Raw genomic sequence first — 27549 nt, 5'->3', positions numbered from 1 at the left:
CATTTTCTGTTCCCGTATAACAGTGCCCCAGTGCAAAAAGCAAGGTCCACACAGGCATGATAGGGTGAATTTGTTGTGAAAAAATTGACTAGCAGGACAGAACTCTGACCCCAACCACAGACCTACAGGATAAACTAGAACAGAGATCAAAGACAGATTAATTTGTTCATGATCAGTGTCTAACCTCAAATATCCTCTTCTGGGTGAATGTGCAAAAATTACCAGATACCTACAAAACACTGTAATCAAATTGAGATAGATTTGGACTCCTCACCTTGCTTTTTAGCACTCTCATCAAGTTTCTTCAATATCTGATCTCTCAGTTCATTTTCTCCAGATAAGGTGAAGACATATGCCAGGAGAGCCTGGGTGTGCACCGATGTAACACTGTCCATTGATTTCTTGAGACAGCTTAAGGCATTTTCCACAGCACTTCCCTAAAAATTCAAACAACAAAGCACAATTGTCATAGACATACTATCAGTCATATAATAGCACTAATTACCAGTGGAATCTTCGGCAAATGTGCAAAGGCAAAATCTTCAGTGCAAAGGCATAACACAAGCCAGAATCTGTGTGTTTGGGTACTTAGATATGAGCACAAACTTCATTGTGGAAATCCTTGTTCGGCCCAATGTTCAGCTACTAAATGGATCATAGTCCAGCCCGCACAGGGGTAAGTAACCCCCAGGGGGCCAGACTGCTCTCTGTTAGGAGGGGGTGAAGTTGTACTTACCCTCCTGGTCTCCTTTATTTTTCTTAAGAAGTTTCTTTAGATCTTCCTGTGTGCTGGTCTAGCTCCTGCAATTTCCACTCAGGCAATCAGCGTCTGCAGCCATGTCCTGCCTCAGCTGCTGATTGGTTGAGCGGAGATTGCAGGACCTGGCCTGATACACTTCAAGTGTATGCTGGGTCTGCTGAAGAAAGAAAACCAGAGCCAAGAAAGGTAAGTATACAAAGGTGGATCACAATGTGGGTGACCACCTGGTGCTGAGACTCCTGGGGGAGAGGGGGTAGGGCACTGCCATTAAAAACGCCCACATCTTATCTCGTCCTTCAGCTGTACATCACTAATGGGGCCCAGTGAAGAATCCTCCGTCAGATCCCTAGTGAATTGCGGCTGCAGGGCCATCCTTGAGCCCACATACTACTCAACTGACAGTTCACCAAAAGCTGACAGAAGGCCAGGACTCCTGGTGCAGGCAGCATCTATAACACACCCTGCCTTTGTTGGAAGACAGAAGAGGAGGGCAACACGTGCTTGGACAGCAGCAATGACAGGGGAGCATGTGGAAGGTGAGATTCCCCCCCCCATTGTTTAATCTCTTATTATCATCATGGGAGGCATGTACTACAGGGGGACAACAATGGAGGGGGCCATCTAACAAAGGGGAAACTACACAGGAAGGGGAAATTTACCAATGGGGGGCCTACACTGGGACATCTACTATAGAAGACTTCACATGGGGCCATCTACTAAAGGGGGTCTATTCTTTGGGGGGGGGGGGCCTCTACTATAGGGGAGACCTACACAGAGGGCCTTCTACTAAAGAAGGACATACACAGGGAGGCATCTACTAATGGAGGGCTGTACAGGGGAGCATCTCCTAAAGTGTACAGATGCTGCATATTGTAAAAGAGCAGAACACCTGCCAAAAGGATGGGTGTTCTGATCCTGCCTTTTTTTGGTCTCTCCTTCGGTATCCTAAGGACAACATTGGATTTGATGGACTACATTGATGAACAGCAGATTGTTATTTTTAACATGGTCAATTGTTTTGATCTCAATTAAAAAAATTCCAGTGTTTATGCACTTTAAAAGCTTAGCAGGGGAAGCCTTCTAAAAGCCTGGGATTAGTGTTAACTCATAAAATGGCTAACACTAACCCAAACATTATTAGCCCAACACCCACCACCACAGAGGTACTGGGAAAAGCTGGGTACCAGTAGTCCTGAAGCGTCATAAAATGCCATTCCTGGTCTGACTTGTTAAGGAAAAGTGGGGGCTCCTACACATTTTTTGTAAATTATTTATTAAAAAAAATTAAAAAAGCATCTAGAATCTCCCCCCTATCAGACAGCTTACATGTCTAAGCCTGTAAAGTGCATAAAAAAGGCAATACACACTAGGATTTTTTTTATTGAAATAAAAACACCCTTATTAAACATTTTATTGAAAATAAAAGTCCGCTGGCCATAGACATAATCTGCCAAAATGTTGTAAGGACTACATTGGATTTGGTGGATGTTCTGCTCCCTTCAAGAATGTAGCATCTGTACAGATAGCTGCTCACTGTCAGGCTCCCATGAGGTTAATTGTGGATTCTATGCATCTCCACTTAACTCCCCTGTGGACCAGACCATTTTTGATCTGCTTTGCTGAGCACACTGCACCTGCCCCAACAAGTAAGGGGCTTTTAATGAACCCCTTCCTTGGGTCAGGTGCAGTGCGCTCAGCTCAGTAGATGGAGTGCAGTCTGGCCCCCATGGAGATAACTGGGGATGCTATGCATCTCCACTTAACTTAACCCCACAGGGGGTTCAGTGAGGATACATAGCATCCCCACTTGAAGGCCAGACTGAAGAGTCTGTCCACCAGAGGGTAAAGTATAATAACCCCTCTCCTATATTGAATGAGGTTTGGGCGAACCTGTACTTTCAAAGGTCCACTCATCTCTAAATACAAGTACAAATAAAGCAAATATTTCATCTATTATAATGAAATTGGGGCAATGAGCATTTTTATGGCGGCAAACATGCAGCCTCAACCCAATGGCCCTTTTAGGATTCATAATTTATTCCATAGGTTTGATATATGTGTTATGTCAATTTTAGACCCTAAGGGTTTTTTCTAACATAAAATGTGTCTTTTGTGCCACTTACACCACTTTTTTTTTTTCCATATTAGACTCCTTTTCTGTGTCTAACCTTTGCTTGTACCCTTGTTTTATGAAAAGATCTTGATAAAGACAAGTACACAGATCTCATAAATGAATTCAGAAAGTAAAAGAACATTGAATGACTTACATTGTATACAACACCATGCTCCAGAAGAGCAATTGTGACATAGGCCGTGCGTGTTACCAGATGATTTGCCTAAAGTAAAGAAAAAAAGGAATGTTTTGTTGTGTCATAATGGTGTAAGATTTTAAAGATTAGTCAGAATTGAATAGTTATATTGTCCTTAATAGAGACCGGTGAACCCTCTAAATGTTCTATTCAGACCAAACTAGTTTGGCCCAAACTTCACTAATGACCCTAAAACCTGTATAATGACTCTAAATTTTTATCTGTGCCAAAATGTGTGTCAAAAAGCCCTATATCCCAAGGGACACATCTAAGTAGATGTTTCAAAGGCATTTTCCAGGAAAATATTAAAAGTTTAGCATGTGTCCTCCCATAATAAAATTATAAAAGCCAACGAAAGTGCTGAGCAGGGGAGCGGGATGTCGCTGCAAGTTGGAAGTTTTGACAGCATGTTAGGCCCCCATGTATTAGGGTCCCTAGGCTCTTTTTACAACGTATTTTTATGTTGTCCAGCAGGGGGAGGGGGTTTGGGTCTGGGGGCTGCACCACACTGTATATTGAACTATGTGTGTTCGTACATATACTTGAAATATATATTCACCTCTAGTTCATTGTTGAAGTAATCTCCCTCCTCGCTAAAGCAGCCATCGGGTAGTTGTTTGCTCTGAAGCCAGTTCACGGCCTGCTGAATGTGGTCCTCATCTATGTAGATGAACTTCTGAGCACCACTGAAAGCCTTGACTGTGAATGCTGTGAGCCTGCAGAAAGAACATTAAACATTCAAAAGGCATTCATCTTCTGAGACAAGAGGGAAGTGAGCGCCAGTGGGGATCGTGACGTGTGGGCAAAGGGCCAGCACACAATATCCACTAACAATGTTGCAGATATTGCAGTGACATTAACAGCTCTTAGACATTTCAATGATCTTGACACCCCCCATCCAGTCTAAGGCTGGGTTCACACTACGTATATTTCAGTCAGTATTATGGTCCTCATATTGCAACCAAAACCAGGAGTGGATTAAAAACACAGAAAGGATCTGTCCACACAATGTTGAAATTGAGTGGATGGCCACCATATAATGGCAAGTATTTGCTGTTATTTTAAAACAACGGCTGTTATATTGAAATAATGGCCGTTATTTACTGTTATATGGCGGCCATCCACTCAATTTCACCATTGTGTGGACAGATCCTTTCTGTGTTTTTAATCCACTCCTGGTTTTGGTTGCAATATGAGGACCACAATACTGACTGAAATATACATAGTGTGAACATAGCCGGGGCCCTAAGGTATTCTTCAGCGATAAGATTCAGCAGATGGAGGAAGTATGGGCTAAAGAGCAAAGGAGGTAAAACGTTTTCTGCTTCCTGGACAACTAAAAACATGGCTATATTTTTTTCCACAAAAACGTTGTCACTCTCACCTTCAGAAACAAAGGGGGATGGGACCAAGTCATGATCGTTGGGTTCAAGGGATGTGAAATAGCTGCAGTGTTGCAGTGATATTACAGAGACATTGTGCAGCTATTGGACATCATTTGCAGGTGTGTTTAATGTAGCTCGCACGTGATGATTGCAACTTAAGCCTGCCCCCAAGTCTTTAAAGGGTAACCAGTAACCGGATTGGGGGGGGGGATTTCAAGCCCGGCAAGCAGAAGGCTTGGCAGTGACTCAGGGATCATATAACAAGCAATACAAGTCTATGGAAGGGGAGGAGGAAGATGTGGGGTGCCTAGGAAAGATAGCTCAATGACAAGAGAGAAAGGCAGCTGAATGACAAGAACGACAGCTAAATGACAAGACAAAAAGACAGCTAAATGACAAGACAAAAAGACAGCTAAATGACAAGAGAGAAAGACAGCTAAATGACGAGAACTACAGCTAATGACAAGAAAGACAGCTAAATGACAAGACAAAAAGACAGCTAAATGACAAGAGAGAAAGACAGCTAAATGACAAGACAAAAAGACAGCTAAATGACAAGAGAGAAAGACAGCTAAATGACAAGACAAAAAGACAGCTAAATGACAAGAGAGAAAGACAGCTAAATGACGAGAACTACAGCTAAATTAAAAGAAAGACAGCTAAATGACAAGAGAGAAAGACAGCTAAATGACAAGAACGACAGCTAATGACAAGAAAGACAGCTAAATGACATGAACGACAGCTAAATGACAAGAGAGAAAGACAGCTAAATGACAAGAACAACAGCTAAATGACAATCCTGGCTGTGGGGTACAGCTGAGAAATATGGGCAGCCCCTCCAATTGTGATGTGAATCCCCCAAAGACTGACACTGATCCCTGATTGTGCAGGGATTTTGAGCACAATTTTTCCCTCCAAAATCCTGGCCAGTGATGTCACTCAGAGGAGGCTGATCCCATGGTAATGAGGGGCACTCCTCTTTTTTAAGAATTTATCCTGTGGCGTATTAATTCCACACCAATCACTAGTTTAGAGTATAGGGACCACCTATAAATATGATATAATCAATCATCCAGGCATATCCCAAGCAACCAGTGGATACCAAAAATGAATGCATACAGTCCACTTTATTAGACAATATCTAATATCACCTGGTTGCTGTGGGCATATTGCTATGATTTTGACATATTTATGGTAATTACTCTCCCCAATCATAAATACTAAGTTTGGTAGCTCCAACTATGAATTATGACGAGAATTCTTTTGATATAATATTTTCTCTTTGAACTCTCTGAGGGGCATTTATGAAGACCGGCGTACAAGTAAGCCGGTCTAATATTAGGCCCTGCCCCCTTTCCCCTGGCAGTATTCACTAAGAGGCGCATGCCTCTTAGTGAATCCGGCCGGCCGGGCGCCCAAATCTGCGCCCGGTGTACAAAATCTACACCTGTGAGCAGGCGTAAATCATGATAAATGAGGCGCGGGAGGAGGCCACGTCTCCTCCCTGCCTTATCACGCCCCCCTAAGCCTACCCTTTGGGCAAGCGGGGCTTACGGGAGGCGTCAGGGAGAAGGGGCGAATCTGCACCTTCTCCCTGGTGTACGCCTCTGGCAGACGCTTCGTAAATGTCCCCTTCTGTGTTCAATCTCAATCAAGCCATTGTTAGCTCAGGAATGTGGGTGAGAGGCCAGAGGTGTGAATCTTTGTCCCTAGTGTAGGTGCGAATATTATCTTGTGTCACATAGTGTTTACAGGAGAGGAGCTGTATTTAAAGATTTGGGAGTTAAGTCTAACACCTTGGCAGAGGCCAAATGTTTCCCCTGCAACAGTTAGAAATAGGGATAATCAAACAGCAGAAAATCTTAGGTTCTATCAAACTCGAACCTTGCCGGACCTTCCGCATTTGATTCCTGATGCCTTCCCGGTTCGTGGGGAAGGAGGAGACAGCCCGGGTACCACCTGGAATCCGGAATACAGCCTATTACCTAGGCTGTATCCCGGAATTCCAGGCAGTACCCGGGCTGTCTCCTCCTTCCCCACGAATCGGGAAGGCATCAGTAATCAAATGCGGAAGGTCCGGCAAGGTTTGAGTTCGATAGAGCCTAAGATTTTTCGCAGTTTGATCATCTCTAGTTAGAAACAGGTCAATAAATAACTCCCATTCCCTCTAGGCTGCATGTCATATCACATATATTATTTGGTTAAAGCTCAAAATAATGAAACAAGGGAGTGACACAGAGTAACTAACTTCACTATGGGAAATGATATACTCATTGCTACAAAGTTACAGACATACCATACATTTTCAGATCCACCTGGAAAAATGACATAGGATCCATTTTCATCCTTGAATGTGAGCTGTGTTTGGTAACCTGGAGAAGTAAGATTACAGTGGGACAAAAATAGTTTACAGGAATTTTCAAAACTTTCTCCATCAGGAATTGGTTAAAGGAAATTTTAAAAAAAGATATCGGATTAGATAAATGTGACAACTTAGATAGGTGTAAGCTCTCCTGATATGTCTCTTTTCCCAATTATATCCTATACCCAATGTGTGCCAATTATATCATACAGCATTGTGACAAATTTGGTAAATTTCCAGACTGCCTGGTCTTAGTTTAAAAGGGTACCCTAGAGATTTTTATTTTTAATCAACTAGTGTCAGAAGGTTATACAGATTTGTTATACTTCTTTTTAAAAATTTTAAAGCGACTCTGTACCCACAATCTGACCCCCCCAAACCGCTTGTACCTTCAGATAGCTGCTTTTAATCCAAGATCTGTCCTCGGGTCCGTTCGGCAGGTGATGCAGTCATTGTCCTAAAAAACAACTTTTAAACTTGCAGCCCTGTATCCAACAGCCGGGGCTTAGAGTATCTGTGCTCTAACTTTGCACCACCCCTCTGTCCCTCCTCCCCACCCTCTTCATCATTAGGAATGCCACTGGAACATTTTCTCCTGTCTGAACAGGTGCCTTAACAATCCAGCCCATGTTCATTATTCACACAGCTGATGAATAGGAGACAATCTGCCTGGAGCATTCCTAATGATGAGGAGGGCGGGGAGGAGGGACAGAGAGGTTGTGCCAGCCTAATGCATACACAATTCAATTGGGACAATCCTTTGGGCATGGGGCTGCTTGTTTAAAAGCTGTTTTTTTAGGACAATAACTGCATCACCTGGCGAACGGACTCCAGGACAGATCTTGGATTAAAAGCCACTATCCGAAGGTACAAGCAGTTTGGGGGGGGGGGGGGGGGGGGGGTGTCAGATTGTGGGTACAGAGTCGCTTTAAGCCCTACAGTGCTTATTATTTGCTGTATCCCCTGTATGCCCTGCTCTCTGTTTTCACCTCTGTCCATGTCAGGAACTGACCAGAGCATTAGCAAATCCCCATATAAAACTTCTCCTCCTTTGGACAGTTCCCATCACAGACAGAGGTGGCAGTAGAGAGCACTGTGTCAGACTGGAAAGAATACGCCACTTCCTGCAGTTTCTTTTTAATAAAAGTTACTTGCATATCTCTATAATTTTCTGACACCAGTTGATTTAAAACGTTTTTGTCCCCCAAGAGAACCCCCTTTAAACTATCAAATGTTGGGATTAGTAAATTCACCCCATTATGTCTCAGTCATGTCACTCACCTTCAACTAATGATTCGATAGCCTTGGCTTTTGTCTCGGGCATCAGTTCTTGTATGCTCTTGAGATAGTCCAGGGTGAAAACATATCTGGAAAACTTTGCTGCGTTCTGTTCTCCACATCCATCAGGCAAATGGACAATATCGTCCAAGTTAGCAATGATATTGGCCATGAGATCACCTGGCAAAGCATGGTATAAATAATGTATACATATTATTGCACAGTGCTTTATTTTTCTGTAAGGTAAGAATTCCTGGCCTATATTTTTAGTGCATAGCATTACTCACCCAGAATGATGATGTGCGCACGTTCAGAGCCGGCTACTAGTCTCTCTGGGGCATCAATATTTATAGTAATTGCCTCTATGTAATCTTGCAAAAAAAAAAAAAAAAAAGTTAGTCCTGATCTACCCCTCCACTTCTACTGATGTGTAGAAGGTCAACTGGTTCTTGTTTTTATATTCTACATCACTGCATTGTACTATAGTGTAACCATCAACAACAATGAGAAGATGGTAGAAGAGAACAAATGTGAGCCTCACATCATTCAATGATAGGTACAGACTACTTTCCGTTAAAAATATATATTTATTAAGCCTGTCCAATGTTTTCTCACACCTCTTGAGCAAAGAGATGTCCCTTCAAGTCAAGTGTCGCTCAGTCAAGGAGCCTTAGAACATTGAAAGGGGATTTTATGCCAAGCCAATCTCTCCAAAAGGAAAGATTTCCCATCTGCAGATAGATATTTCGGGGGTTTTGCCCCTCATCAGTGCAGAACAGGGTGTTGGCTGGCTAGTGAGAGGTCTATCGTCATGGGTCAAAGGGGTAGTGACTAGACCTCTCACTAGCCAGCCAACGCCCTGCTCTGCACTGATGAGGGGCAAAAGCCCTGAAATAGCTATCTGCAGATGGGAAATCTTTCCTTTTGGAGAGATAGTTTGGCTTGGCATAAAATCCCCAGTCAATGTTCTAAGGCTCCTTGACTGAGCGAGACTTGACTTGGAGGGACATCTCTTTGCTCAAGAGTTGTGAGAGCTATTTTGCATATCCTTTCTTCGCAGGATTCTCAGTGGAGCAGCAATGGTCTGTAAGTCTCCACACTTCTTTATGACGGGCTCTCGTTAAGGAGAGTCAATACCCCTTTGACCAATTTTTTTCCCACCAATACTTCCAGGTTATATGATAAAAAAAGTTGCATGATCATAGAGAACACCTTTCAGATATGATTCACATTGGTTTTGGTTCCTGGGATCCCCCACAGAAGACAAAGGACTTTATCAAAGCAAGTCACAGCTGGTGAGGCCCTTTTTCTGCAGTAAACTTTGCGTGGAACATGTCTGAAGGTTTCTATTTTTTTGTATGAATTCTGCTTAGTATTATACCATACACTCCAAACAGCAATAGAGAACTAGTAGAGAAGAACAAAGATTGGGACCTCAGCCTCTTTCACATAGAGGATTTACATTGGTCTTAAAGAGAACCTGTCACCTCCCGTGCCGGGGCAGAGCAAAGTCCCGGTCCCGGAGCCCGTCCTGCCGCCGAGAAATACCTGTCCGAAGCAGCGCACGCGCGGCTTTGAACGGAGATTTCTCGGTGGCAGGACTGGTTCTGGCACCAGGACTTAGTGGAAGCGGTAAGTGAATGGGTCTGCACCGGGGGGGGGGGGGGGGTCGGCCGGGCTCTGTTCCGGCACAGGGGGTGACAGGTTCCCTTTAAATTTTGTGATCTCTTCCAGCAGTTATATTTGTTATAAGAACAACTTTTTCCTGTAGCGACCATCCATAGATGGCTCAAGCCCACCAAAGGGAGAGCTATTCCTTTTTTGGAGGCTCTTTCTAGCACGGAGAGGGACTGTCCTGAATAAGGCACCACTTTCTCTGAGGCCTATTTACCCTGATATGACAAAACTGGTAATGAATTACCAGTTGGTAAAAATTTTAGCCTATGTCCTTGACGTCAGTGCAGGGCTGTAACTACCACTGTAGCAGCCATAACAGCTGCTACAGGGTCCACTTAATCAGAGGGTCCCGTGGCCCGCTTCTGCAATACATTGGACCCTCTTGAGCTGTCATCATTTGCAGCACCATGTGTAAAAGCAGGCCTCCTGGGTTGTGCAAATGTCCCTTTAACTGCAACCACTCATGACGAGCACTTTGGAAGAGTGTGTGTGTGTGTGTGTGTGTGGGGGGGGGGGGGGGGGTGCAATCACATGTTTGCAAATGGGGCACAGCCATTTCTAGTTATGCTCCTGCATCAGTGGGAATCTAGAGTAGTAATACCAGATGTATAAACATGCTGTATGAAGACTAGAATTGTCTGAGTGTTAGTGATAATAAAGTGTAGTCCAGTCAACTTTTCCATACAACTATATATACTTGGTTGGGTCAATGGTGCTACGTAGCACAAAAGTGCAAAACACATGTCGGGCGGTCCCAGGGATACGTTCGTCATTTCATACACTGTGTGCATTGGACGTCTATCAATCCATTGACTTCAATGCATTGCGTTGAAGTCAATCACATCATGGCAATAACGGATGTCCTTTTATTTACGCCCTATTGCTGGTAAGGGCGGTCAGAGCGGTGCCACGCGGCGACCCTACTCTGAACTGCGGCGGTGCCGCTTGTAGCCCGGGACCGCAGGTATTAGTGGGCACGGTCTGATCGCTGTGCCGGCTAATACAGTAATCAGATGCAGCTGTCAAACATGACAGCTGCATCCGATTACCGGATTCAGCTGTTCCCTGGTGTCTAGTGGCGGAGATCGCTCCCCCGGGACATTACCCCGGAGGAGCGATCTCCGTTTCTGAAGCCGGCCGGGGACCGCTCCAAGATGGCGCCGTCCCCAGCTCGGCACTCGTTTGTTATCGGCTGCAGCAGCTGAAAGCAAACGAGTGCCGATCTCATTGATCTTTGCTGTATATCTATACAGCAAAGAAATCAATGAGAGATCAAAGTGTATATACTAGAAGTCCCCCAGGGGGGCTTCTAGTATATGTGTAAAAAAAAGAAATAAAGTGTTGTTGTCAATAAAAATCCCCCTCCCCTAATAAAAGTCAGAATCACCCCTCCTTTTCCCAGGATATAAATAAAAGTAAATAAATAAATGAACAAACATGTTTGGTTTCGCCGCGTGCGTAATCGCATTTTTGGTCGCATCAAATCCAGAAAAATTGTAATAAAAAGCGATCAAAAAGTCGTATATGCGCAATCAAGGTACCGATAGAAAGAACACATTATGGCGCAAAAAATGACACCTCACACAGCCCCAAAGACCAAAGGATAAAAGCGCTATAAGCCTGGGAATGGAGCGGTTTTAATTGACATATATTTGTTGACAGTGGTTTGAATTTTTTACAGGCCATCAGATACATACAAGTTATACATGCTACATATCGTTTTAATCGTAACGACTTGAGGAACATGCATAACTAGTCAGTTTTACCCCAGGGAGAATGGTGTAAAAACACATTTCCCCCAAATAAACAAAATGCGTTTTTTTTTTTCAATTTCACCACACATTTATTTTTTTTCTGGTTTCGCAGTGTACTTTATGCAAAAATGCAGCCTGTCATTGCAAAGTACAATTAGTGATGCAAAAAATAAGGGCTCATGTGGGTTTCTAGGTGAAAAAATGCAAGTGCTATGGCCTTTTAAGCACAAGGAGGAAAAAACGAAAACGCAAAAATCGAAATTGCCTCTGTCTTTAAGGGGTTAAATAGAAGAAGCGGCCACCTTTTCTCTATTTTTTGGTGTTGAGTGAACATAGCCTATAAGTGAAAACAATGAAATACACCTATAAACTCTAGAATCTGCTATTGAAATCAAAATCCAAAGGGTCTCCGAATAGCCACTACTCATGAACTATACACCTATAAATGTATTCGGCGCCAACATAACAAAACATATCATAGAAATTCATATATAATTAACAAAAGCTTTATTAGGAATTATCGCAAAGAGAAAACGTTAAAAACAAAGACCTGGGAGGTGGGAGACCATATATGAGGACAAGGTATATGTTGCCAAATAAAGTGCAAGTGCACATATAATAATAATAATAATAATAATAATAATAATAATAATAGTAATAATAATAATAATAATAATAATAATAATAATAATGTCCAGTGCCTCATTGCAGCATGGTTACATAAGAGTAAAATAAAGTGCAAGTGCAAAACAAATTAATGAACCACTAGGCTGTATATCTTTTTGCGATAATTCCTAATAAAGCTTTTGTTAATTATATATGAATTTCTATGATATGTTTTGTTATGTTGGCGCCGAATACATTTATAGGTGTATAGTTTATAAGTGAAAACACTTGAGCTCGTATGTAACCGTAATATGACATTAATTGTCTCACAAGTTCACCTGGGAACTCTTGCAGCGATTGGCTGCTGCACTTTAGCTTCTGCAGTTGTCCCTGTCCTTATTCATGTTATCATTGTTCATTACCTGATGGAAAAAGCAGGAACGTCTTTGTCGCTTCATCTTCGTGTCCTCTTGGCTTAGGGGAAACAAAAACATTTAAATACAGTTTGTATATATTTAACCACAGTATTATAGTCCTTATAGTATTAAAGTACTTATAGTCCTTACACAGTAATTGGTAACCCGACATGGTTGTATGAAGGTTTGAAATGACAAAGCTCTAGAGGATCTAAATACTTAATCAGTGCATTCTATATACAGTCACGGCCAAAAGTTTTGAGAATGACACAAATATTATATTTTCACATGATCTGCTGCCCTCTGGTTTTTATGTGTTTGTCAGATGTTTTTATCACATACAGAAATATAATTGCAATCATATTATGAGTAACAAAAGCTTATATTGACAGTTAGAATGAGTTAATGCAACAAGTCAATATTTGCAGTGTTGTGCCTTCTTCTTCAGGACCTCTGCAATTCTCCCTGGCTGCTCTCAATCAACTTCTGGACCAAATCCTGACTGATAGCAGTACATTCTTGCACAATCAATGCTTGCATTTTGTCAGAATTTGTTGGTTTTTGTTTGTCCACCCGTCTCTTGATGATTGACCACAAGTTCTCATTGGGATTAAGATCTGGAGAGTTTCCAGGCCATGGACCCAAAATCTCTATGTTTTGTTCCCTGAGCCATTTAGTTATCACCTTTGCTTTATGGCAAGGTGCTTCATCATGCTGGAAAAGGCATTGTTGATGGCCAAACTGCTCTTGGACGGTTGGGAGAAGTTGCTCTTGGAGGACATTCTGGTACCATTCTTTATTTATGGCTGTGTTTTTAGGCAAGACTGTGAGAGAGCCGATTCCCTTGGCTGAGAAGCAACCCCACACATGAATGGTTTCAGGATGCTTTACAGTTGGCATGAGACAAGACTGGTGGTAGCGCTCACCTCGTCTTCTCCGAATAAGCTGTTTTCCAGATGTCCCAAACAATCGGAAAGGGGATTCATCATAGAAAATGACTTTTCCCCAGTCCTCAGCAGTCCTCTCCCTGTACCTTTTGCAGAATATCAGTCTGTCCCTGATGTTTTTTCTGGAGAGAAGTGGCTTCTTTGCTGCCCTCCTTGACCAGGCCTTGCTCCAAGAGTCTCTGCCTCACAGTGCGTGCAGATGCACTCACACTTGCCTGCTGCCATTCCTGAGCAAGCTCTGCACTGCTGGTAGCCCGATCCCGCAGCTGAAACACTTTTAAGAGACGGTCCTGGCGCTTGCTGGTCTTTCTTGGGCGCCCTGGAGCCTTTTTGGCAACAATGGAACCTCTCTCCTTGAAGTTCTTGATAATGCTATAGATTGTTGACTGAGGTGCAATCTTTCTAGCTGCGATACTCTTCCCTGTTAGGCCATTTTTGCGCAGTGCAATAATGACTGCACGTGAGATAACCATGGTTAACAGAAGAGAGACAATGATGCCAAGCACCAGCCTCCTTTTAAAGTGTCCAGTGGTGTCATTCTTACTTACTCATGACAGATTGATCTCCAGCCCTTTCCTCATCATCACCCACACCTGTGTTAATGGAGCAATCACGGAAACAATGTTAGCTGGTCCTTTTAAGGCAGGGCTGTAATGATGTTGAAATGTGTTTTGGGGGATAAAGTTCATTTTCTAGGCAAATATTGACTGTTAAGCTGATCACTCTTTATAACATTCTGAAGTATATGCAAATTGTCATTTTAAAAACTGAAGCAGTAGACTTTGTAAAAATTAATATTTGTATTATTCTCAAAACTTTTGGCCATGACTGTACATTGAGGTTAATATACCTTACCTTGACCAGAACAGTTTTCTCTACAGAGTCCTTTCTGCGATCTTCACCTATCAGAAAAGCATCTTGGGAGCACTCTCCTTCCACTTCTAAAGATCCACTGTCAACATGAATCTTAAGTGTTTCTGAAAGGTGAATGTAGAGTCTTATCACTTTAATTACATAACAATGAACATAATATGGAGTACTTATCAGGCTTTTATATATGCCAAGTTTCTAGACTGTCTATTATAGACTGGTTATTATAGTTTTCCTCTATGTACTGTCATTTTACTTGTCTCATTGCTAAATCAGCATACCCTGTGGTATTTTGGTAATGCAAGGGTTAATATTGTTGTGTATTTACTACATCCATTGCCCAAATGTAAGGAATTAAAGATTTTGGTCACCTGGCACTTCCAATGGCAGCTTCGATGTGATGTGTGCAATGTGTGCCCAAGTCCACCTAATTCCAAGTGAGAACCAATTTCTGCAAAGCTATGTCCACCCCTCTCTGGAACTTTCTAGCCAGCCTAGGTCTTTTGCCACAGCCCACAGCACAGCTTGTGGAGGACAGACTGGCTCCCAGAGAGTTAATAGGGATGCACAGAATCCCCACTTAACCCCCTGGGGCAAGACAGTAAGCAGCTGTCAGGAATTTGCACGGATCCTGGTGTGAACTGGACCTGTCTTTGCCTTTTGTTTGACACACCCGCATTTCTTTCAGCCTCCTGGCAGTGCAAGGGTTACACTGCTCACTACTGGCCTTGATTGTTGAAGCTGAGCGGTGTTCTTTGACTGACAGTTTCCTCTGCCTCTCTGGAGCCTGGGGATCAGAGCACCGGTCCAATGAGGATCCGGACCGGGCACTTGGTCAGCATAAAACAGAGCTGAGGCAGAGTCCCAGCGCTGGCTATTTAGGTTAACTCCTGGTCCCAGCTTCCCTGTCTATTCCTGCCAACCCCTCTCCTAATCCCTCTGTTTGGTTGGACTTGTTATCTGACCTTCTGCCTGACTATTTGACGATCCCTTTGCCTACTGATTTTGTACTGTGCTGCCTATTTGATTTTGACCCGGCTTGTAGACTATTCTTTTATGTTTGTTTGTCCGTCTCATTCTTTGTGCACGTAATCAGCGTAGGGAACGTCTACGTGGTTGTCCACGGGCGCCTAGGGCCGATTGAGGCACGTAGGCAGGGACAGTGGGTGGGTACAGACCTAGGGCCCACTGTCTTGTCGTATTTGTACCTTCCTGTCCTGACAGCAGCTTTCTGTACAAATGATGCATAACGAAGTAAAGCAGAACACCTGTCAAAATGATGGGTGTTCTGCTCCTCTGCAGAGAGCACCTGCTCTTGGCTGTGTCTTTATTTGTACTTCAGCCTCTAGTAATGGTCACATAATAACTAGAGGCTGCAGTGCAGATGAAGATGCCATACAGTCAGGAGAAGGGAGGGGTAAGTGTTGGGCTGTGTTCCTACATTACGTCAATATTAAAAACACAGTGTAGAAACAAAGCCTGTCAGGACACTGAGTGTTCTTCCTTTCCGCGCTAGGCATGGTGCCAAGTATACTGTAAATGTTTTTATATCACACGGAGTACCTGGACTTACAAGTCCTGGTCCCACCTGCAGTTCACAAGTGCATGTGGTAGAGGCATCCATTACTAAGCTGGGGCTCAGTGTTAGATCATAAAATGGCTTATGTATTATTACCCCAGTACCTACCGCCACAAGGGTACTGGAAAGAGCCAGGTATCAGCAGTCCCGAAACATAAAAAAATCCTCGCTGCGTCACTCATTATAGATATTGAAATGTTCAAACTCTTCAATATATAAATACACATATATATTTTCATGTCACTCTTTTCTATTTTAATTTCTACACCACTCATATTTATGTTTTTCCAAAAGAAAATGAAATAAATAAAATAATAAATAAAATTTCTTTAAAAAAATGGCACTGCTGGTCTGGGTGGTAGCAGGCTAGTATTAGGCTTGGAAGGACCAAAATAAATAGCCCTTCACACACAACTAAACTGCTGCTGTATAGTTTTTTACCTGGTTGGTTATGGAAAGAGGGGGGACACTGCACACTTCAATTATTGTCAGCTAATAGGTGAAAAATACAACACCCCCATTTTATGAATAACAGTACATGAATATCTTTTTATTATATTTCTCATATAATAATTGATAATTTCAGTACTTGGATTTAAGGCTGAAACATCCCAGGAGAACCTGTGTGAACGCCCCTCACAGACACATCTGGCCTGCTCCTTATTGTCGGCTGTTATAAGATCTTCTGAATCAGACAAAGACACCACAATCTGTTATGATGGTAAGAAGAGAAACAAAATTTAAAAAAAAAAATCTTGTTAGATCATCTAAACATATCACCCCTATTAATTAATTTACTAAATTAATATATAATGGTACATAAGTTTTTTTTTTTTTTTTAATGTGGGGTAGGTTATAGTAAAAAAAAAGAGAAAAAAAAAAATTAAAAAGTGTTGCCGGGTGAAATAGAAGTGGCTGCATTCATGGCTAGTGCCCTGTACATGAGACAGGAAGTCTTTTACAGAATGTATTGGGTATAAACAAAGTGTTGGGCTGAAAACAACTTGAAGTCCTACAAATTTAAATAGACGGGAGTAACACTTTTTGATTTTCTTTACCAAAATACATTTCTTTATATAGTTGAAGACCATGGCTTGTATTGTAAATTTCTCTCCTTGTACAACAGAGTAGGGGACAATCAGGTCAATGAAGTAAGGCTGGAATGTGGTGAGCTCAACATCCCTGACACTGGCAAAACCGGATGAACCCAAGCAGAAGGCATCAGTGACCCACTTAGTGATACTGTCGGGAGTTGTACGATTTAGGACAGTGTGTCCCTCTGAGCTGTAAAACAAAAAGAATATTGTGATAAAAGAATATAAGAATTATTGATCATATACAATAAAAAAGGGTGCTTTACTCTAACAATCACATACAAATTTAAAATGTGTACATTTCAGATACAGTATATGCTAGCTCTATAGTATATATATATATATATATATATATATATATATATAGTATAATATATAACCAGCAGCGCTTAGGCTATGTCCCCCTATTACTCTAAGTTCTACAGCCCTACTTATTTTTTAAGACTTGGTTTGTCTGGTGTAAAAGGGAAAAAGTTGAAAATATTTGCACAAATGTGAGCGTAACTTTTTATAACTTTTTCTTGCTTAACTGCAGGCACAAGGAGTTCATAATTACACACACACACACACACACACACACACACACACACACACACACACACACACACACATTAACTATAATTGTTTTTATTTATACCACCACTGCTTTTAGAGCTAGCCAAAGTTTGCTAAACAAATAAACTAAATAAATGTATTTATTTTTTATTTTTATTTTGTACCTGTACCTATTTTACCCTGTGGTAAAAATAATGTTATCTTCTGTGAGTTGTTATAAAAACAGTGATACCAAATACTGTAGTTTTAATCTGAAAAAATTAAAAAAAAAATTATATATGTATAAGGGAGAGCCCTCCCTTTTTCTCCTTTTCAAAACATAATATTTTTTTCTCCTCCTCTCTAAAAACATAGTAGGGTTTTTTTAATATGCCTGACACACAAATATGTTTTTTTAAATTTTTTTTTTTATCTCATACAGATAGCAACCAATCACAGCTACTTACTGACAAAGATGTATTCACTACATTATCTCTCTCTCTCTCTCTATCAAAATTTAAAAAAATATATATATATATCTTAAAACTACGGTGTTGATTTTACTAAAGTGTCTGCATACTCACCCCACAGGAACCAGCTCATATAGCCAGGTATCTGGGAAGTAACTTCTCGTAAATGTTTTTTTGATCTTTTTGTCAGTGCCTACAAAATGTAAATATTAGATTAAAAATAAATATATGCATTAAACCAACAGATACTTTACTTTCCTTATAAAAAAAAAATAAAAAAAAATAAAAAACAAATGGCACAATCTTGCTACTCAAAACCCTGCTCCTATTGACTTCAGTGGGAGCAGGGGCAACACATTGAAAAGATGTGGCATTTCACTTGTCATCTACGCTGTTCCTCACAGAAACCGCTATTGAGGTGTATGGGAGCTTTAGGGTTGGCCCTGCTGCACTGTGCTTCACACAAACACTTCCTTAAGCACATGTTTTTTTCTGAAGCCTCATTTATGAACAAAGAATGTGTTAGGATAGCGACAGGAAGACACACGGACAGGTGAGCCCTAACACTGGCACCCTCCCCCTGTCCCTACCTACTTGCCTCAGATGCCCTAGTGGCAATGGACAACTGAACTAAAACACAGTACAATACGAGACAGACAAAACACAATAAGGAGAAGTAAAAAGTCCAAGTCAAAAAACAAACAGGCAGCGCAGTACAAAGGGGTAGTCAAAGGGTCAACAGCAAAGTCAGACAACCAGGAATCAAATACAGCTGAAACACTAGGTCAAGTAACTCTAGGATGAACCAGGTACTATCGCAGGCGGGGAATAAAACTATGGCAGATATTTATGGAGCCTGGAGACTGAGGCTGAGGCTCCAGGTCCTGCCCAGATACAGATAGCTGACTGGTGAGTCAGCTGTCAATCCACAATCAGCAAACACACTACACCTTGTCACTGCTACAACAAGGAATAGCAGAGCAGAGTATAGCAAGAGTATAGCAAAAACATGAGAAGCAGTCCGGCTGCTATTGACATTGAGCTGAACGCACGGCCCGAGTCCTAACAGAATGGCTTGGTATAGGAGAACAGAGTACCTGCTGCCATACATTTTGGAGATATACATGGGAAGTATTTCCTGGTATACAGATGTGTCCATCCTTACCTTTCACTTAGTTTAGTTAATGACTACAATTTCTCATCAAATCAGTTAAACACATTATCTTGGCATACTATCAAAGCCGTAAAAGGGCTTCATAACTTACTAATATAGTGTTATCACTAATAGTACTGGCTTCATTGTGCTTTTCTGTGCTTCACCACTGACAGGCACTGATTATACATATAGGGGGAGATTTATCAAACATGGTGTAAAGTGAAACTGGCTCAGTTGCCCCTAGCAACCAATCAGATTCCACCTTTCATTCCTTACAGACTCTTTGGAAAATGAAAAGTGGAATCTGATTGGTTGCTAAGGGCAACTGAGCCAGTTTTACTTTACACTATATTTAATAAATGTCCCCCACAGTCTCTGCGTCAGGACTGTGCCTCGGCGCTTCTCGGTTTGGGCTGTGCAGCTGAGAAAGCGCTGAGTTTAGTGTTTCTGTGCATTTTCCTGGACCCTGTCTGAACACAGGTATATCCTAGGTTTGTTCAGCCTCCACCGCCTTGCTTGCTATGCCTTTGGCATCTTCAGGGTTAACCCTGCTACTGTTTAGGTGATCTATGTTGAGGATCAGGGTCCGGTCCGGGCTATTAGTGTTGCTTGCTAGGCTAAGCGTTTCTCTGCTGTTACCTGTAGTTCTCTGACCCTTTGCTGTTCACTGACTTCCCTGTTTTCTGCCTTCCTTGATTGTATTGCCTGACCCTTCACTACCCGACTGCCTCTCACTTTGTACTTTGCTGCCCACCGTTGCTGACCTGGATTGTCTACTCTAGCCCATTGTGTTTGTTTCGTCTGTCCCTGTTTTGTGTTACACTTTATCAGTGTAGGGAGCGTCCTTGTGGTTGTCTGCAGCCGCTTGGGGCTGTCTTGGGGCTGTCTGTGGCTGTGTCCTGTCTGACTGCCTTATACCAATACCCCACACTAACACTCTGTTTAGAAAGCTTTTCATCCATGCAGAAAGGTTATGGTGGTGTTTAGAGGTGTAAACATTTCGTTCCTTTTAATCCCCTTAAATAGTATAGTGTATTGCTCAGTCTCTGCATGGGAAGTGAACACTTTCTTTTGGGGGCTGCATGACAAAAGACAGGTGCAGCCCTGACGCTGGCACCCACCAGCTGCCCCTGCCTGTTTGCCTCAACTGCCCTAGGTGGCAGCGGACAACTGGGAAACAGCTCCTAACTTTAATAAGTGAACACAGAACAAGAAAAGACTGACAACTAGATTTGCATTTCCAGGGAAATACATAGTGCTTGAAAAGAGTGCCCCTTTAACAGTGAGTTCCCTTTAAGAGAAACTTTAACCCTTGATACCCTTCCTTTAAGAGCGACTATTGTACAGTCCCTTAAGGAACAACTATGGTGCCAACTCTTTAAGAGTGACCTATATACTATTCCTTTAAGACCAGCTTATTTACTGTCCGTTTAAAAGCGACTTAGGTAACACCCTTTGAAGAGAAACTTTAGTGCTGTCCCTTTAAGAGTGACTTTGGCCCCAGCCCTTTAACAACTTTAATACTGTCCCTTTAAAAGTTACTTTAGTACTGTCCCTTTAAGAGTGATATATGTACTATCCCTTTAAGAGTTACTTTGGTACTGTCCTTTTAAAAGCTTCTTTGGTACCGCGTTTTTAAGAGCAACTTATGTAATGTCCCTTTAAGAGCGAATTTGGTACCGCCCTTTTAAGAGCGACTTTGGTACATCCCCATTAAGAGCGACTTTGGTACCGTTCCTTTAAGAGCGACTTTGGTACTGTCCCTTTATAAGCGAATGTGTCCTGGTCCTTTAAGAGCGAGTTTGATACTGACACTTTAAGAGCGACTTTGGTACTTCCCTTTTTAGGCTATGTTCACACTACGTACAACTACGGCCGTATTCCGAACCACAAAACTACTAGTTTTGAGGTTTATGCCTTGGCTGCAATATATACGAACTACGGTTGTACAAAGCACACTACGTATCAGACAACGGCCATTGTTTTCACGGCTCCGTGAAAAATAAACATGTCATTTATTTCCGGCCGCTAATGTTCCAACTACGGCCGTGAATTTCAATGCGGCCGCGTACGAAATATTTATTTCTGCAAAATTAAACTTGATTTTGAAATAAAAAAAATTCTGTGTGGTTTATTGGGCTGGGCGCAGTATTCAAAATAAATGACCTGTTTCATCCCGCTCAGAAACAAGCTAGGAAGCAAAATTATACAACGGCCGTAGTTTCACGACTAGACCGTATGGCCATATTTCTACAGCCGTAGTTTCAAGTGCACACGTCCGGCCGGGTGCAAACAACGGCTGTTAATTTACGTAGTGTGAACATAGCCTTAAAGTGACTTTGGTACCATCACTTTTAGAGTTAATTTGATTCACCGCTGCTACATCACTGGCTCACTTCTGCTACATCACTGACTCACCTCTGCTACATCACTTAGTGAGACAAAATCGTTAAGGCCAATAGTGGACATGTGACTGTGTGGATGTTGTAAGGCATTAACTGACAAGACCTTAGGATTTCTATTGGCTGCTATATTTCAGCTATTTGCATACGTGCTGTGATTGGCTGTTAGTGCTGTACAGTGTGGCCATTATTTACTATGGTCCATTATTTACTATGGGAAATTAGGGGTCTTTAAACGTAAATTTCTAACACCTACTAACACCTTGTGCCAATTGGCCAGGGTTGGTGAGGCCCTGGCAGGAGCTTCATCAGAAGGAAGCGCCGCCATGCCCCTAGCAACTGACTGGGCCGGTTGCCAGGGACGCTGTCGACACGCTCCCTGCATCTGGCTAGGCCGGTTTTCAGGGACTCCGTCGGCAGGGGGCCAGGCAAGTTGTTTCCTAACAGGATGATTTTAAACTCTTCTAACATGAAAGGATTGTCCAATGCCTGATATAGAAATACCTTTATGTTGAGTTTTCTTTTTTGCGATACTAGAGCGGACAGTAAAGTCTTGTGGGACACATTTCACTGGTTCTTTTATCTCAGCGTTGGTAAAAATTTGAAGGTTGTGCGTCTGTAAAAGAAAAAATAGCAACATATTCTTGCCCTAGACATGCACTTAAATCACAAACAGCATATATGACCCCTTTTAGCTAAAGGTAAAACGTACGTAGTCATATCAAAGAAAATTTCGAGGGAGAATCACCTTAGAAAGTAACTCTCTCCGACAGTACAATTTGTAGAGTTTCAACTGAATTTGAGAAACCCACACAGTTTTGGAACTGCTAAACTTGGACGTAATCAAAGGGGGGGGGGGGGGGGCTCATTGTTTTCAAGAATGCACGGCGGTTCAGTTCATACACTACACATTGCACCTCTGGAGAGAGTTCGTAGATCAATTACTTTTTGGATCTAATTTAAGGACGCATTTTTAATATAAAATTTACATTTTATTATGTTATTGCCTCTTTTCCTGCTGTTATGTTTAGTTAGCCTAATTATACTAATGTATGCATGCTTCAACTTATGGCCATTTTTTACACTAAGGAATTGATTATGCCGGTCATATGTGTTTATACTTCATTTTGCATAGATTTATGTGGTGCCATGCATATGGATCCTGGGCTTTTGTGTATGGATTCTGGGCTATTGTGTATGTCCAATTCCAAAAAAGTCTAGCTAGTCCATTCAGTCTTCCCTTGTAATATCTCATTACTTTTTATCTTATATTTATCTCATGAAGTACCCATGTTTCCTGTATGTCTCGTCTTCCTTTCTGTTTCTTCTTTTCCAATCATATAATATTGAATTTGGTGTTAAGGAGTGTCTCACCCCTGCTTGGAGAGTCTACCTGATAAATTTGTGAATTTTTGTATTCAGATTGTTCCCTTAAGATAGTGTTTTCTGGTGCTGTCCAGCTGCTTGTCCAACCCTTGGCTATTTGCCTTCTATGTGAAGCATCCTGAAAATTAATACTGCTGGTTTCTGTTACCTAAAGGTGAGTTACCAACATTTTGTATGATTGTATGACATTGATGTGTAGTTGTATAATCTCCTAATGCAGCTGCTGGGTGGTCATCCTATTCTGCCCTATTTTGGGGGTACCTAAGTACTGAATTGGGCCATTGTTGGGGCCCAGGATAAGTGACTGCTATGGCTTTATTTATTTATTTTTTGTTGGTGAGGTCTCCAGAACAGGACACAGTATTCTAGATTTGGCATATATAGAGCATGATCTGTCTGTTAGTACTGGTTGTACCTCTAGCTAGTATGTATGTACTGGTACTGGTTGTACCAGTATGCTAGTATGTCGTGACTGTGCACCCCATCAGCTTAATAGCAGTGCATATTCATTTCATTGTATTTCTGTATACTTCAGGCTATGCAGCCTTCTGCTTTAATTTTTTCATCTACAGGAATAGTTGGGGTGTAATGTTTTGTGCAATGATCTCTAGTTTTTATTGGTATCATTTTGGTGTAAGAGAATTTTTTTTTTTAATAATATATCATTTTAAAAATGACCAATCCTGGTGTTTTTTTTTCACTTTTCATTTACGCTGTTCACCGTTCAGGAAAAATATTGTTATAGTTTAATCGATCGGACAATTCCGCGTGCTACGATATCTAGTATGTTTATTTTTATTTTTTTTGTATTTTTATTTTTCTAATGCGAAAAGGGATAATATAAATCTTTATTGGGGCATTTTATTAGTTTTTTTCCCCCAAATATGTTTTAAAACTTTATTTATTTATTTATTTTTACACATTTTGCATTGCATATAAGTTCCTTAGGGGACTTATATATTCAATGTGCTGATTGCATATACTGATGAATGCTATGCCATAGCATAGCATGCATCAGTATTATCAGTGATCTGTTCATAGAGTCTGCCTAAGAGTAGACTCTATAAACAGACTGAAGATCCAACATGACCTTGTCCTGTCACTGACTACCTTAAATGCTGCGATCACTCTGCATCACAGCAATTAAGGGGGTTAATGACAGGCAGCTGCGGGACCACGGCTGCCTGTCATTCACAGGTGTGAGGGCTGTAATGTGTGCAGGGCTGATCGCATTAAAATGGCCCCAGCCAGGAACGTTTATATATGTTCCTGCTGCACGAAATATGTGCAACAGGAACGTATATAGCCGCATGAATGATGGGAAGGGGTTAAAGGGGTTATCCAGCGCTACTAAAACATGGCCACTTTCTTCCAGAGACAGCACCACTCTTGTCTACAGTTCAGGTGTGGTTTGCAATTAAGCTCCATTTATTTTAATGGAACTAAGGGTGCCTTTACACAGAGAGATTTATCTGACAGATCTTTGAAGCTAAAGCCAAGAATGGATTTGAAAAGAGAAGAAATCTCAGTCTTTTCTTTATAACTTGTTTATGACCTGTTTATAGTATAGGATTTGCTGAAGTTCAGATAGTTAATACTAGCTGGTTTTACTGTCTTGTATTTCAGCACTTGACAATTGAATTTTACCTTTGTCACATTATTTTAATACTAAACTCTGTATTTTTTTTTTACATTAAAAGCCAGTGACCTAACAAATAATACGGGGGTGTACCTATATTGATATTTCCTATTCCAAATATACAAACTTCTTAATGTTAACAAAAGGATACAAGAAATGCAGTATAGAGGAAATTAAGTATTCAATAAGTTTGCCATACCAGAAATAACTTTTGCATATCCATCATTTCATCCCTTTCCGCTGAGGTATTTTCAGGGCACTGGGGTGCATTGAGGTCCGATAATATATAGGGATTGTGAATATATTGAACTCTATCCTTTAATGCTTTAGTCTGCAGGCAAGATCAGAACCAACATTGATTTATCATCTATTAATCATAACTGTAATAAAACAAAAGTCTAGGCTAAAGTCAATATGATAAAATAGCCACTAAAGATGGAGATTGTTATACCTAAAGTAGAAAAACAAAACAAAAAAGGAAGCCAAAGAAAACCCCTGTAATATACAAAAGAATTAAGACTCACCACATCTGTTAGCGCATAACTATCAGCATGTATCAGCAAGTATCCCTTATCTACAGAGCGCACAGAGCACAAGGACCCAGCCTCTGCTGTAACTTCCAGGTTCACTTCTTCTCCAGGGTGGACTTGTTCTTCAGAGAAGCTAAGTTTTACCTATTTGTATAAAGTATGTAAATATTACTTCATTTTACTTCAACAAAAGAAAAGAAAAAAAAAAAAAGAATGATGCTTTACTGCACATGTAATATTTGAAAGTTTAAAATTTAGGTTAACCCCGTGAAGCCAGGCCAATTTTCATTTTTGCACTTTTGTTTTTTTCTCCTTGTGCGTGTGCTTTTTTTCACCTAGAGACCCACGAGCCTAAATTTTTTGCACCACGAATTGTACTTTGCAATGACAGGCTTATTTTTAGCATAAAATGTGTTGTGAAACCAGAAAAAAATTACATGTGCAGAGAATTTCAAAATAAACACAATTCTTAAAACTTTTTTAATTTGGGCGGGTTTTGTTACACCATTTGCACTAGGGTAAAACTGACATGTTACACTATATATATATATATATATATATATATATATATATATATATATACTTTCTATTGCGTATATATGCGACTTTTTGATCACTTTTTTATTACAAATTTTCTCGATTTAATACAAAAAAAAGTGCAATTTTGCCCTTCGGAATTTTTTGCCCTTATGGCATGTACATGCAAGATCAGGAATGTGATAGTTTAATAGTTCGGGCAATTACGCACATGGCAACACAAAAATATATATATTTTTTATTTATAAAATGGGATGGGGGGGGATTCAGACTTTTATTAGGGGAGGGGATTTTTTTTATTAATAAAAACACTCCTACTATAACTGCATTGATCTCTCAGTCAATGCAGTTATAGTAGGAGTGTTTTTATTAATAAAAAAAATCCCCTCCCCTAATAAAAGTCTGAATGTACTGCATAGATCATGAAAGTACACATGTACTGCATAGATCAATGAAATCGGTGTGTCTATTGCTCTGACTTGCTGCAGCCCAGAAAAACAGTCGGGATCAGTGCAGAGCCCCAGCCGGGAGGAGGCAGGGATTGCTTCTCTGAGATTGATTGCAAGGGGGGGGGGGGCATTCCCGCCACTTTGACAGCTGCATTAAATGCCTTATTAGTGGGCACCGCAATCAGACCATGCCCACTTACTGCCGCGGTTCCGGGCTGCAGATGGCAGTAGCGCTGCGGTTCAGAGCGGGGTCGCGGATGTATGGGTACGTCCTGGGTCGTCAAGGGGTTAAAGCGACTCTATACCCACAATCTGCCCCTCCCAAACCACTTGTACCGTTGCACAGCTGCTTTTAATCCAAGATCTGTGCAGCTCTAGGCTTGCACAACCTCTCCGTCCCTCCTCCCTGCCCTTTTCACCATTAGGAATGCCCCAGGCAAGACTTCTATTCATAAGCAAACCAATTCCAATGGAACAGCACCGGCTAGAGTCAGTAGAAAAATCATGGAATGGAGTGCTCGCCCTCACTGAAGAGTCCGTCCGGATACAAATCCAGAATTCTGCAGGAGACAGCACCTCTCAATGAAAACGTGATTCTTTATTCACATCCTACTTCCGCAATATTTCGGCTGGTTCTCAGCCTTTCCCAAGCGTGACCTTGAGAAAAGCTGAGAACCAGCTGAAATAAAGGAATCACGTTTTAATTGAGAGGTGCTGTCTCCTGCAGAATTTTTGTGAATTCTATTCATCAGCGTCCTGTCAGCGTCCTGTCAGGCGCTGCAGCAGGGGGTGGGTGAGCATCAGGAGGCCCAAGATGGCGCCGGACCTCCTAGCAGGCATATTGGCGAGCGGACGGCGAGCAGGAGGACCAATTTGGCCGTGGTGGGTGGCACCGTGGTGGGTGGCCGGAGAGCAGAAGGCCCAAGATGGCACCAGACCTCCTCTTGGCAGGCATGTCGCGGTGGCGGTGGGGTGGACTGGAAAGCAGGGAGGCCCAAGATGGCACTGGACCTCAAGGCAGGCATGGCGGCGACGGGGTGGACTGGGGAACAGGAGGCCCAATAGGGTAAGCAATGCTGTCGCAAACTTGTATGTTGCAGGGAAATAATCCCTGCTAAAAAGATTCTAGTAGCACTTTAGATGGATCTAACCTGCTGTTAGATTCTAATAGGGCAGGCAATGAGGTTTATAGCTAAATGTTTATTTTTTTTCTGAATAAGTAAATTAGATGGTTCTTTTTCTTGGGTTGGTCCTGTAGCGCTTGCCAGCTCATGCAGCGAGACTGTATGAATATTTATAATGGAGTTCTATAATGATGTCAGTCTAGAACTGCTCCCAGTGCACCAGACCTCATTTACACATTCTGAAAAAGTAACATTATCAATGGCACAGTGGGACATCTAAATAAA

General features: G+C 41.6%; 1 protein-coding gene across 1 annotated transcript in view; it reads right to left on the bottom strand.

Moving 5' to 3' along the window:
• The window catches only part of LOC138799217 (alpha-2-macroglobulin-like protein 1), an 88073-nt gene that overhangs the window by 24473 nt on the left and 36051 nt on the right, over positions 1-27549 (bottom strand). The window contains exons 15-28 of the mRNA XM_069980103.1: positions 25149-25298; positions 24824-24955; positions 22104-22215; positions 18156-18234; positions 17002-17227; positions 16533-16653; positions 14350-14471; positions 12554-12605; positions 8382-8465; positions 8098-8274; positions 6751-6826; positions 3629-3785; positions 3028-3096; positions 275-437 (exon numbers count right to left, since the gene is read on the bottom strand). Coding sequence (XP_069836204.1) covers positions 275-437; positions 3028-3096; positions 3629-3785; positions 6751-6826; positions 8098-8274; positions 8382-8465; positions 12554-12605; positions 14350-14471; positions 16533-16653; positions 17002-17227; positions 18156-18234; positions 22104-22215; positions 24824-24955; positions 25149-25298 — 1720 coding nt within the window. The remainder of the gene's footprint in view (positions 1-274; positions 438-3027; positions 3097-3628; positions 3786-6750; positions 6827-8097; positions 8275-8381; positions 8466-12553; positions 12606-14349; positions 14472-16532; positions 16654-17001; positions 17228-18155; positions 18235-22103; positions 22216-24823; positions 24956-25148; positions 25299-27549) is intronic.

The sequence above is a fragment of the Dendropsophus ebraccatus genome, chromosome 8 (genome assembly GCF_027789765.1).
Source record: "Dendropsophus ebraccatus isolate aDenEbr1 chromosome 8, aDenEbr1.pat, whole genome shotgun sequence".
Lineage (NCBI taxonomy): Eukaryota > Metazoa > Chordata > Amphibia > Anura > Hylidae > Dendropsophus > Dendropsophus ebraccatus.
The sequence above is the reverse complement of the archived record's forward strand: the minus strand, read 5'-3'. Positions and strand labels throughout refer to the sequence as shown.